We start from the raw sequence: 12,647 nt of genomic DNA, 5'->3' as shown, positions 1-12,647 counted from the left end.
CCAGGAGTGAAAGACGACGGGCTTATGATTTCTTCTTTTTCTCTTTTTTCTTTCTTGCGTTGTGATTAATGCATCCATGTCAGTACGAGTACATGTCAGTACGAGTAGTTCTCTTCTTTTTCTCTTCTTGCCTTGCTTTGCTGAATCTTCCCTGGGGCTTGTGCTTATTTCGGTTTTACCTTGCTTTATTCTTATTCCATATCGATACCCCGTTTATTTCCTTGATCTTTTTGTCGACTTGAGCTACGCCATTGACCCCGTCTTTGGATAGCGTCCATGGTTTTCAGTTCTATGCATGTCTTTTTACCTATTTGTGTCCTGAATTCATACTTGAACTTTGAAATTTGATCTTTCTATTCTCTGATTCTGTGTGCTTGGGCATCTGTTGCACAATAACGTCCACGGATGATTGCATCTTCCCTAATACCCCCTTTGCTTGTCCTGATGCCGAGTATCTGTCAATCAATTTATGGTCTGTAGTTTCACAGCATATGAGTTTTGAGGGCATGTATGTAGCAGTAGTTGTAGAAGGCAATGCTAGTAGGGGATAATAGAGAACGATTCTCCAATCAAATATACTAGGTCATCACACCACAATGGTATATCTCTCCCATTTTAAACACTACAACGGATGTGATCAGTTAGGTATCACCCCTATTCCATAATATACTACATCTACATAGGATCTACAAGCAGAAACAAGGAGGAAAGTAAGCACTCAGATACAAAATATATAGACCCACTATCCGAACCACAAAGCCAAAAACAACTACCAAAATAACAACCCATTAGCCAACATCGCCTGACAACAAAAACTATTCACCAAGCAGCATGACCACCGTCAATACGGAGATCACTACCAGTCATGAAACTGCTCGCATCCGAAAGCAGGAAAACAGCAGCACCGCGATACTCCCGCGGACGGGATAACCGACCTAGCATATTCTCTTTGGCGAATTCGACGCGACGCTCGGGATACTCGACGAACATCATCTCCAACATCGGGGCGAGAATGTAGCCGGGGGAGAGGGTGTTGACGCGGATATTGTACGGGCCCCATTCGGCGGCGAGATTGCGGGATAGTTGGATCACGGCTGCTTTGCTGGCGTTGTAGACGGGACAGATTAAACCCTGTTTGCATTAGTGATATCCGTTAGATATGGATGATGGTATAGAGAGAGAAGAAATATGGACTTTCGATAAGAAACCGAAACAAAAGAAAGAAAGAAAGAAAGGAAAAAAGAAAAAGAAACCAACATACCCTATTAACAACAGTCCCACTCATACTAGCAACTAACACAATACTCCCCCCATTCCCAAACCGAACCATCTGCCTCGCAACAGCCTGAGCCGTCATGAACACGCCGGTAACATTAACCTCCAGCAGAGCATTACTATCCTTCGCGGAGTATTCCAGCGCGGGGGTCTCCTGCTGGATAGCAGCTGCAGCGATGAGGCCGTCTACACGACCCTCGTGATTGGCGATATCCTCGACGACGGCATTGAGGCAGATTGTGTCGCGCACGTCGATGCAGCGGTACTGCAGCTCGGTGTGCCATGTCTTGGCGCGTTGCTGGATTTCGATGAATTCTGGTGTCTTTAGGAGTAAGTTTTGTCCGGAGTTATTTTAGGAGTTGAGGTTGGAGATTGTAGTACAATGACCACCTTGGAAAGTAACACATACCGGCTCTGGGAGATGGTCTAGAGCGTAGACTCTGGCGCCCGCTTCTAAGAGAGCCTCTGCTAAGGTCAGGCCTAGACCGCGGGCGGCGCCTGAGATTAGGATTACTTTGTTTGTGAGGTTGAAGTCGGGGAGGGTCTGGTTTAGGATGGGGTTGGTTGGGACTGAGGTGGGGAGATCGATTATGGATGACATTGGATGGTGATTAGGATGTTTGTAATTATATGGCTGTTGGGATATTAAAGTAAATAGAAGGTGAAGATGTGAAGTCCGATGGACCTTAATCACGGAAGCAGTGGAGGGCCTTTATAGTTTTTCATACATTCATGATGGTCCTGGGCATTGGGTCGCGTGAACAGCAGAAATTGAAGGGACACAAGAGAATGTTTCTTGTTTTTCTGGGGTGGGTTGTGCCTTGGATATGGCTATTGGAGGTACCGAGGATGATGGTTAAGGTTGCATACGAAGATCTAGGCTATCCGGGGTATCCATGGATGTTATATTATATATGATATCCAGATTCAGCTAATGATCAAGAACCAGCTTGAAGGTCTGCCTTTTTTTTTATAGCTCACGGAGTATGGGGTTTATTGTGTCTTATAGATCTAATGGATCCGAACCATTAGCCTCTTGGAATGTTGGTCTTGGTTGTCAGAGCTGGTCAATAGCGTTTGGTGTATAATGATCTGTGTGATAGGAACAGTGGAGGGACTATCAATGGGATATTCCTGGACAAGAGGATTAGATCGGAGGAATTGTGGCAAAGATCTTGAGCTTACAGGTCTGTGACGTATCCAAAAGGCTTGGCCAAAAGACCTGGAAATTGAGCGGAATTTATATAAATTATATATATTATACAAATATATATAATTTATATATTCAAGATTCACTTTGAGATAAATATTCTAAAACAGAAATGCCCTTCTTTACAGTCAATCGTAAAATCATGAGGTAGATGATAGATAAAATATGGGTAAATGTCCAGAAATGGGAGCACTATAAGCAGAAGGGGTGGATATCGAGACAAACCCCACAAATATGACGATGATAAAATAAACCCGAAGAGATATGGCCAGAAAGGAAAATCAGTTGGAGATGGCATGGGGTTCACGATCTTCGGTCGCAGTGGGGGCAGACCCCTTCTCTCGCCAATTAACACCCTGCGACTTGAGCTCCTTACGAGCCTTGCGACCACGACAACAAGCCGCACAGCAAGAGCCGATTTGAAGGATAAAGGCGATCAAACTGAACGCCGAAGCAATCCACATAAAGACCATCATCTGGGTGCCGACGTGTGCCTGGATGTTGATTCTCGGGTCGGCGTTTGAGAAGACGTTGGCGAAGATCACGAACATCACCGTCGCCACAGCAGACCCGACGACCGTCACCAGCGCGGTGAAAAATGTCAGAATCAACATGGGCAGCGCGCGCAGCCAGACGAAGGTCCGGCGGCGGTGAGGTGGATTCCCCGCGGGCGGGTGGCCGTCATTGTACCCTGCTGCCCAGGCTTTGATGTTCCGGGGGTGTCGAGAGGACACGGCGAGCGGGGCGACGAAGATCAAAACAAAATTCAGGACCGCTGCGGCGAGGAGGAGTCCGAACATCCAGTGGGAGGCGGTGCGGGCTAAATTCAATGGGCCTTCAATGTCGGCCGGGAGAGCGACTGCGTGGGGTTGTTAGGTCTTTACATTCCAGGGGAGTCCTTGCGGGGATATTTGTATAAACGTACTTGTTGCACCGGCCAGCAGCTCATTTAAGATGATCTCAACGGGGTTGAAGGCATAGAGAGTCTCTGGCTTGGAGCAGTGGGTGATTCCCTGTCCATTGTACCCTTCACAAAAGTTCCATAGGCCGACCTGGTAGAAGTCGTGCAGACCGATTGTTTGGGCGATGGAGTTGATAAGGACGGCATTGGGGATGGAGATTGGGATAATATTGGCAAGATCGAGGTAGAGGAAGTATGTACTGCGTAGAACTGGTTTATCGGAGACATTGCCAATGACTACCAGCACCAAAAAGATCCAAGCGATCAAATACAACAGCGACCGTAATATGCGATGCCAGTGGACGGTGGACTTTCGCTGGCGGTCGATTGGACTTGTGGATTTGAAGAAGGGAAGCTTCCGCTTGCCATTGTCTGTCTCATGCATGGTAGAATAATATGGATTAAGGAAAAGGAGAGAATATCCAAAGAACCCGCGAAGAGAAGAAAGAGAAATTTAGAAATTTAGGGTTCGCCGAGATGACGTTAGAGTATCTCCCAGGGAAAAAGATGTCCAGGTGTTTTTTTAGCTAAGTGGATATATTTACCGGGTCTATATTGGGCTCGATTGGGGTCTATTGGATTCAAAATGTTCAAATTTAAATTTCATCAGATCGTCGTGTCTTAAGATCGTCAGTGGCTGGACACTAGTGATGGCCCCCTGGCCTATGATGATCATTTAGACTTATTTTAGTACAGTAAAGGACATGAAGAACATGTTAAAATGCAAGAGAATGGAAATATACCAATGGATAGATTGGGCAGTTTAGGTAGAAGCATATATGTGTATTAATAGGGTGAGACTATACGGAGTAGTAGACTAAGTCTAGGTCGAACTAAATATGTAACAGGCAGCAATCGGCAAAAGAGCCAAGAGGCTGGAGATCACTGCCTGACCACTTCGCCCCCTAAGAATATAAAAAATATTAAAAAAATTTAAAAATCTCATTGGCCCGTCGTTCTCCTTTATTGATGATCGACGTCATTTGTTAAAATCTCCACTTGATTAGGTAAGTTGAAGTATTTCCCCAAGGTCTTCCCAGGTCTTCTCCTGTCTTGTCTTGGGCACATTGTTATTCCATATCACACACTATGAGGTGGCCTACAGTTCTTCTCGGCCTCCTCGCCGTTGCCCTGGCCCAGGACTCATCAACCGAATCCTCCGAATCCGGGACGACCACCGATAGCACAGTTGTGTCCGTCACAACTCCCGTGGCCATTCCTTCAGGTACCTACCAAGAATTCAGCACAACAATCACACTGAGTGACGGCGATGAGTCGGTCATTGCATCGACCACTCGTTACAATGGCACAATGACTGCCTCCAACCAGACCGCAGTCACCACGACTTCCGACTCGTTGACTTTGCTGGTGGGCGGTGGAGGCGGAGGAACGACAGTGATCGGGAACAATAGCATGAACGCGACTGCGACCACGACTGGCACAGCTACGAACACACCTGTCGTCAACACCAGGCCCTGTAACAATTACCCCGAGTTCTGTACTAGGAAGTACTCCAACATTACCATGGTCGCAGCGCACAACAGCCCGTTCGTGCGCAAGAACAGCGTCGCCGCCAACCAGGCGCTGGATGTGACGACACAACTCAATGACGGAGTTCGCACTCGTAAGTGGAGCTTGCCTTTCTAGAAATAAACCCTGACTAACCTGTGGACTAGTGCAATTCCAAACTCATTATGTCAATGGCACTATGTATCTGTGCCACACAACCTGCCAATTGCTCGACGCCGGCACCCTCGAAGAATACCTGACCGACGTCAACAAGTGGATGCGGAAGAACCCATACGACGTGGTGACCTTCATCATCGGCAACTTCGATTATGTCTCGCCTGAGAACTTCACCACCCCCATCTACAACTCCGGCCTGAAGGACCTGATCTACACCCCCACCAAGGTCCCAATGGCCCTGAACGACTGGCCCACACTCTCAGAGATGATCCTGAGGCAGAAGCGCGCAGTCTTCTTCATGGACTACCAAGCCAATCAGACCGCGCACCCATGGCTGATGGATCAATTCTCGCAGGTGTGGGAGACGCCCTTCTCGCCCACCAACCCTGCCTTCCCCTGCACACAGCAACGCCCACCCGGTCTGTCCGAGGCAGACGCCAAGGACCGCATGTACATGGCCAATCACAATCTGAACCTGCAGTTGAACCTCGGGTCTCTGAGCATGTTGATCCCCAATACTGCTCAGCTTGATGAAACCAATGCCGTGAATGGCAGTGGCAGTCTGGGTGAAATGGCCCAGGAATGTAACAGTGAGTTGAGACTGTATTTGATTTTGATGTGCATTGCTAACTCTGACAGCAACCTGGGGCCGTCCGCCTAACTTCCTTTTGGTGGACTACTATAATTACGGCAATTTCAACGGCTCGGTCTTCGAGGTCGCTGCCCAGATGAACAATGTCACTTATGACCGTAACTGCTGTGGCAAGACGTCTGGTGCTCTGCGCGAGGTTTCTGTCGCCGGCATGTCGACTGTGCTTCTGGTGGCAGTGGGAGTGCAGATGGTGATGTCTGCGTTCTGATTTCCACGATATCTATGACTTGTATTTTGGATGCATGACCGGATTGGTCGTCGGCGCTAGGTTTCTTTTTTTTTACCTTCTGGCCATACATATTACTTTGTACTGGATATGAATTTGATATAGTACTTACAATGTAGTTATTTTAGTTATTGGTCTATACATAAGCAGTCAACAAGCAGACAAACGCAATTGACAGGAACTCGAACAAATGAAAATAAAGATTCTCAAAGAATACCTCAACTTCTTTCCAACATACAAAGCAGATCTAAAGCATATCCACCCCCCCAGCTCCCGATATCACATGACCCCTCCCCACCGCACCGCAAACCAACTCCACCACCCTATCACCCTCACACCCAAACCTCACCCCTCACCGCAAGCTCTCACAAAACCGCCAAAATGGTCGACATCGTCCCTCTAAGCAGCTACCCCTCCTACATCGACCTCCTCCCCTCAATCCAAACCTGCAACATAACAAACCTACCCGAGAACTACTTCCTAAAATACTACCTGTACCACGCCCTGACCTGGCCGCAGCTAAGCTTCGTCGCGGTCGTGCGTCCGCGCGGCGGATACAAGTCCACCCCCGCAGGCATCGCCGGCAATGTCGCAGGCGAGTATCCCAAGGTCGTGGGATACGTGCTTGCGAAGATGGAGGAGGAGCCCACGGATGGCTTGCAGCATGGTCATATTACCAGTCTGAGTGTTATGCGGACGCATCGGAGGTTGGGGATTGCGGAGAGGTTGATGCGGATGAGTCGTGAGTGGCACTTTGCTTTTTTTGATTTTGCAGCGTTTCTTGGTTTTGCATGCTTTCTTGATTTTACATACATTTCTGGGTTCTGTGTTTGCATTATGTTTGAAATGGCCAAAGCGGGATAGCCTGGATATTCATATTCCATTACAGTTCCGAGCTAATATCTATTCTTACAGAACGCGCAATGGCCGAGTCGCACCGCGCGCATTTCGTCTCCCTGCATGTGCGTATGTCGAACGTTGCTGCGCTGCGATTGTACCGTGATACGCTTGGCTTTGAGGTCGAGAAGGTCGAGGATGGGTACTATGCCGATGGTGAGGATGCGTATGCTATGCGCTTGAATCTGCAGAACATGTGGCTTGATTGGAAGGCTATTGAGAAGCGGGATGCGGAGAATAATAAGGAGAAGAATGGGGAGGAGGGGAATGAGGATGAAGGGGAGGAGGTTGGGGATCTTGGGAAGAAGGATGCAGAGAAGATGATTCGGGTTAAGGTTGGGAGGGGACTTGGGGTTGGTGATTTGGTGGAGAAGAATGAGTCCAAGGCTTGAAGATATGGATGTGAATATAGATGCAAATGGTGATGAATGCTCTTTGTATGTATAGAGATATTTTGAAAAAAGTTTCATTTCAGTATATTTGGACTTTGTGTAGATAAAGATGCGAATTGCAAAGGTTTCGCGAATGTCCTATGTATCAATGTGAATCGTGACTTCGTCGACTTGGATGTGGTCGAGATTTGAACTATACATTGAGAAGCAAACCATTTTTTGCCGTCCTCCCAAGGAAATATTGAACTCCAAGCTGAAAACAGAATTAAAGAAAATGGAAGATCAACAATATCCAGCTATGCCAGATCATTTACTTCCCGAATCATCCTCTTTTGACTGTTGCTTTTTCACCTTGCGCGGCAACAGCATGTCCTTTAACCGACTAGACGTGTCAGTCGGTTTCACTTTCTTCCCAGAGGCAGAGTCCCCAGTAGGTGGTAAGTCCTGCGTGCTTGGCCGTGAGATAGCAGGGAAGGGGGATTGGAAGCAAATCCAAAGCCAACACTCGCGCTATTCGGTGTAGAAACCGGACTAGACTGGGTTTGTGTGCTGACCGGACGTGGAGGCATAGGCGGCTTGGGTTGCTGAGAATCTTCCAGCCGCAGCATCCCAAGCTGCTGATCTAGCGGCTGGTCATGCATATGTTTCGCCTTATCGCCCTCATTAGCGCGAGCTTGTCGAACCTGGCGGCGTCGAATGCGTCTGCGTTCGCGCTGCTCGTCTCGTGCTCGGCGCAGCGTGTCCCGGAACGCTTTCTTGGTGGCACGCATTTCTTCTTTCATGGCGCGTCTATCGACCGAGTTGCGCTGCTGCTGTTCGGGTGAGTCCCAGCGACCCCAGTCGGTGTCGCTGGATTGCTGGTTGTTTTGTTGGCTTTGGCTGAAACCAGCTCGCCAGTTATTTTTACCGGAGAATTTGGCTTCTCGGCGGGATTCTTGCAGGACTGAGAGTTGCCGGCGGAGATCGACGGCGGCGTCATATAATACTCGATCGTGACGATCGTCCAGGAGTTCCAACTGAGTGCGCACTGTGGCAAGGTCTGATACGTCTAGGTCCGATGTTGTCGATAGAGAGTCAATTGAGCTGAAGGAGGACTCGGATGAGACGGAGCTCACTGATACTCGTCTGGTGCGTTCGGTCGCGGGAGGCTCTATCAGAAGCTGTTCTGCTGAAGGCTTAGGTTTGTTGCTATTGACCTGGCTGATTGTCTCAGGCCGACTCGTCGGGTTAGGACTTGTAGGGCTGGGGCTTTGAATGGGTGTCGTTGGGCTAGTTGGGCTATTGGCGATGGGACGAGGCGAATTATCCCAGGCCGGCCGGGGTAGTAGCCACCACCATATGGAGGTCCTGTAATTGGTGCTTTCCGGCTATGAAGCCTTGCCTGTTCTTCAATCCAGCGGCCATGTGCAAGAGCCTGCTCCTCAACCTGCCGTCCATAATGCTGTGCCTGTGCACTGATTTGGTCTCCATATTGTAGTGCCTGTTCGCTGAACCGCTCTCCATATTTCTGCGCTTGTGATGCGATCTGTGAGATCCACCCACGGGTCCCACTCTTGGTGCTGTTGTTGGGATACTGCGGTTGCTGCTGCGGATAGTTCCAATTGTTCCATTGCCATGCGCCTTGAGGTGGATGGGGGTAATATTGAGGTGGCTGGTTAGGGGATATGGGAGGAGGGTATGGAGGAACGCCATATACTCCATATGGAGATGGGGGCACATGTACGTGGGGGTTGGGGAACCCAGGAGGGGGCATGGACCAAGGGTTCGGCGAAGGAACGTGTTGCCCAGGCACAGGCGACGGGGCATTTGAATTTCGAATAGGCTGACCTTCTACTGAACCCGTTGCCGCTGGATAGCATCGAGGACATAAAGCGGACGACGGCGCAGAATCAGGTTCGCCCACATAGACAAAGACAACATGAGTAGCGCGGAGACCGAAAAAGCATTCGTTCCATTCGGCAACAACGGCAGCGACTCGAGCCTTCCGTTGCTCATCAGTCTCCTGTGGGCGATCCTTGCGGTCACGTCTAATTTCCGCTCGTAATTGCCGTGGAAGATGCTGAGAGGACGCAGCCAGCCCTAATTGCGGAGGAAACAAGTACTTCAAGAAGGTGTCCCAGTCCTGTTGGGTAATCTCATTGAACCGCGAGGCCCAGCAGCGCGGCCGTCGTGGGAAATCCTTGGCTTGGCTCCGAGGGTAGATGGTCATATGATGTGGTAGAAGACCCCGGCTTTCGTCTATGACCGAGGGAAGCCGTTCCTCAAAGTACGCAGCGGCGGATCTGAAATGCGCCGGCACAACCGTCGGCTGTGTCGGGACACGAGAACTACTTGCATCCTCCGTCGGGGAGACTCACACCAGGAGCAATTGTCTGAGAGGAAGTGTTGTTCCGGCTGTTCGGTGCGAGTAATGGGTCGACGGCCGAGTACGGGGGTGGTGGAGCCTCCTCTTGGTCCATTTTGAGAAGGCGGTTACGGTCGGCCAGGGAAGAGCAAAGGGCGGCAAGAATTTAGTGGCCTAGGAAGCGCTATAGGTCTTTTGTCAAACCTGAATCCCCATCCTGTGATAAGATAACGAGGACCTGAGGGGTGTTGGAAGGCAGCAGGATTACTGTAGATGGGGTCATATCAGCGTAAAATACTTGGCGCATCATTTTTCGAGGGAAGTTGCATCCTACCTGGGAGAACGGACGAGTGACTCGCAAGGACAAAAGGTACACTGAGACCCTGATGAAGGGGAGACGAGGAAGAAGGTGGATCTCGGGAGGAGCGAAGAAAGTGACATTGGGATATTGGCGGAGACGATAAGATAACGTATCTCCCTATCGATTGCCCAAGTGCCAAGACAACTTTCAGGCGCAAACCTCCAATGTTGGGAAGATACATATGTTTGCAAGATTGAACAGACTCATGTTAGGAGGATTGAATGCGGAATGCCAAAGGTGATCCATTAGTGGCTATTGACATAGCCATTTTCACACCGAGAGGCTATGGTGTGAATGGTGCTTTGAACTTATATGCGTCTGAAGCTGAGGAACTATAAATTCATTACAAAGATTTCCGATATCGATTTTTCGACACATTGCCCAAGTTCTGCTTGGCTTGAAAATACACCTTCGAACCTTACTTATGTATGTTTGTAACTGGCATTGTTGTTAGAAATCAGAGAACCCATTAGGCAAACTAGCATATAGCTCCCATCGTTGGAAGGATGCAACAAGCGGCACTGTACTATGTCGAAGTCCATATTGTTTTATCTCACATTTATGGTTTAAGGTATACTAGATAGATGGCAGACATTTGCAGTCCACAGATTGGTGCTTTTACTTCGGCCACGATGCGCACACTGCTAGTGGCAGCAGTTTGATTCTGGGAAGAGTATACATATTGCCTGTGGGCGGTAGACTATGCCTCATATGCCATTATGTGTGAGTGCTTGTAAGTGAGGCTATATTGTAGATACTGTCCGCCCGAACCCTTCATCGACTTTCATTCTCTCATCTCTTCTCCTTTCTCCCGTACACCTTCATTCCTTTTTACAAAGCTGCAGTCAAATACGATTTCCTGTTAGCAGCTTGAAAATCTTTCTTAGTCCACAAGGCTGCTCGGTTATCTCAATTGTGGTAAGGAATCTACTATCCTCTGATCTTCGGTTGTCGACTGAAAGACAACAAGAGGCATCCACACCACAGATACACGCCCCCGTGGCGTAGGAAAATATTTCATTCGACCAATCAATTCGGTAAGTCGTCAAATGTTTACTGTGAGATCTATTAAAAAATTACGAACTAACATGGTTGGTGTTCGTATAGTCCCAGACGGCGTATCCTCTCACTTTACAACGACGGGCACCCAGTCGACAGGTTTCTACAACGACACGCCAAGATGTCTGCAGAGCACACTCGCGATTGGTCCACCCTACTTCCAGTTGAGAAGCCGACCGGAGAAATTGACCAGGCATTTGAGTTGCCACAAATCGGCTGCTTCACTCTGTACCAGTTTCCCTGTGTTCTAAAACACCCCAAGGACTATGCCACCTGGCGCACTGAGATCTGTCAGATCCTCAAAATCCACAAACTCCATCGGCTCATTGACTCTGGCATCCCTCGCCCTTATAAGGACTCGCCCAATGCTAGGAGATGGCAACAGATGTCGATCGAGGTCCGCAACTGGATCGCGTGGAACATGAATCCAATCCTTGTGCGCATGATTGTGAAGGAACAGCCTCGAGCTGAACTGGCAGACGAGTTCATGATGGGGGCTGAGACGATTCTTCGGCAGTTTACTCGTAGTCCTGCAGAGGACTACGAGGATATCTCCGCCGGTTTGTTTAAGCTCATTGGGTGCAAGCGTCGTGACTTTTCTAGTGCCAGGTGGTTTGTTCACCGTCTTATGGAGTATTACACTCTCACTGTGAATATGAAAATGGGAATTCAGCCATTTGTCCCGCTGCTGATTCTGTTGTCGGAAATTGAGGGTGATGTGGGAACAGAATTTGTCAACCTGAGATATGACCAGCTGGAGAATATGCACAACCCCGCCCAGGATGTTACCAAGGCATACTTTGAAAACGTTTACTTTGACGTGTTGGAGTACCTTGATTCGATGGCTGAGACAACTGGCGATGTATTTCCTCCATTGACCGAATGACTGTGTTTGATGACGATGGAAGTCTGAGCGTGCAACAAGAGCATCGGAAGAACATGGCTAGCCTTCGTCGTGGGGTAACCAATGGCCCTACAAAGGAGAGCTTTACTCTGCCATGAAGATGATATGGAATGTGTTCGAAGACGTTGCAAAGGGGAGAATGAACATGATATGGAGGGTGTTTTCCAGAGGTTGTTTCGAACAGTGGATTGGTCCGAGAGGACAAACTGTGTGGTCGAGGCCCATGACATCAATTACTTGTAGTTTCCATCAAATGACATCTCTCAAGTTTGATAATCACAACTCCTTTCCCAAGGTCACAAGGCTGAACCCAATGAATTATGCGCATTAAAATAAACATAAAGTTCCATGCGATATGAAAGTGGCCCCACACTGAGACCACGGCACCACCCAGCAATGATTCAGCGCCTCGCGGTTCGCTGGTTTGAGCGCTTATAATTGGTCAACGAACAGACATAGTGGAGCACTGAATCATCGCTCGGAAGTATGTCCATCACGTTGTCGATGCATGGCGGTCCGAAGTTGAATACTTCGTCGGCTTACCCGAGTTTTCTCGATTTATGAACCACTTTTACAAACATAATCGCATTTATGACTCAATATAGGCCAGTAGTAACGCTAATTGTGGATATATTGGATAACTTCCGGGAATTTATACAAGATCCCTCGGACATCGCCTT

The 12,647-nt window shown here is 48.7% G+C and overlaps 6 protein-coding genes across 6 annotated transcripts; 3 read left to right on the top strand and 3 right to left on the bottom strand.

Moving 5' to 3' along the window:
• Positions 1-819: 819 nt before the first annotated feature.
• On the bottom strand, positions 820-1,876 carry N7519_000318 (uncharacterized protein; the record flags this gene model as incomplete). The annotated part of the gene is made up of 3 exons (XM_057287097.1): positions 820-1,131; positions 1,262-1,597; positions 1,685-1,876. The coding sequence occupies 3 exons, from the start codon at positions 1,874-1,876 to the stop codon at positions 820-822; spliced, it is 840 nt and encodes a 279-aa protein (XP_057153180.1).
• An 890-nt stretch (positions 1,877-2,766) lies between these two features.
• On the bottom strand, positions 2,767-3,831 carry N7519_000317 (SUR7/PalI family protein; the record flags this gene model as incomplete). Its single annotated transcript, XM_057287096.1, has 2 exons — positions 2,767-3,344; positions 3,411-3,831. 2 exons carry the CDS (start codon positions 3,829-3,831, stop codon positions 2,767-2,769), a joined length of 999 nt encoding a protein of 332 aa, XP_057153179.1.
• Positions 3,832-4,535: 704 nt separating this feature from the next.
• On the top strand, positions 4,536-5,992 carry N7519_000316 (uncharacterized protein; the record flags this gene model as incomplete). The annotated part of the gene is made up of 3 exons (XM_057287095.1): positions 4,536-5,070; positions 5,123-5,722; positions 5,772-5,992. The coding sequence occupies 3 exons, from the start codon at positions 4,536-4,538 to the stop codon at positions 5,990-5,992; spliced, it is 1,356 nt and encodes a 451-aa protein (XP_057153178.1).
• Positions 5,993-6,391: 399 nt separating this feature from the next.
• Positions 6,392-7,299, top strand: N7519_000315 (peptide alpha-N-acetyltransferase complex A subunit ARD1; the record flags this gene model as incomplete). Its single annotated transcript, XM_057287094.1, has 2 exons — positions 6,392-6,752; positions 6,926-7,299. 2 exons carry the CDS (start codon positions 6,392-6,394, stop codon positions 7,297-7,299), a joined length of 735 nt encoding a protein of 244 aa, XP_057153177.1.
• A 401-nt stretch (positions 7,300-7,700) lies between these two features.
• On the bottom strand, positions 7,701-9,758 carry N7519_000314 (uncharacterized protein; the record flags this gene model as incomplete). Its single annotated transcript, XM_057287093.1, has 3 exons — positions 7,701-8,424; positions 8,496-9,607; positions 9,657-9,758. The coding sequence occupies 3 exons, from the start codon at positions 9,756-9,758 to the stop codon at positions 7,701-7,703; spliced, it is 1,938 nt and encodes a 645-aa protein (XP_057153176.1).
• A 1,426-nt stretch (positions 9,759-11,184) lies between these two features.
• N7519_000313 (helix-turn-helix transcriptional regulator) lies at positions 11,185-11,949 on the top strand (the record flags this gene model as incomplete). The annotated part of the gene is made up of 1 exon (XM_057287092.1): positions 11,185-11,949. One exon carries the CDS (start codon positions 11,185-11,187, stop codon positions 11,947-11,949), a length of 765 nt encoding a protein of 254 aa, XP_057153175.1.
• Between the last annotated feature and the right edge of the window lie 698 nt (positions 11,950-12,647).

The sequence above is a fragment of the Penicillium mononematosum genome (genome assembly GCF_028829835.1).
Source record: "Penicillium mononematosum strain IBT 11891 chromosome Unknown utg000001l:1.0-4488741.0:1.0-4491989.0, whole genome shotgun sequence".
Lineage (NCBI taxonomy): Eukaryota > Fungi > Ascomycota > Eurotiomycetes > Eurotiales > Aspergillaceae > Penicillium > Penicillium mononematosum.
The sequence above is the reverse complement of the archived record's forward strand: the minus strand, read 5'-3'. Positions and strand labels throughout refer to the sequence as shown.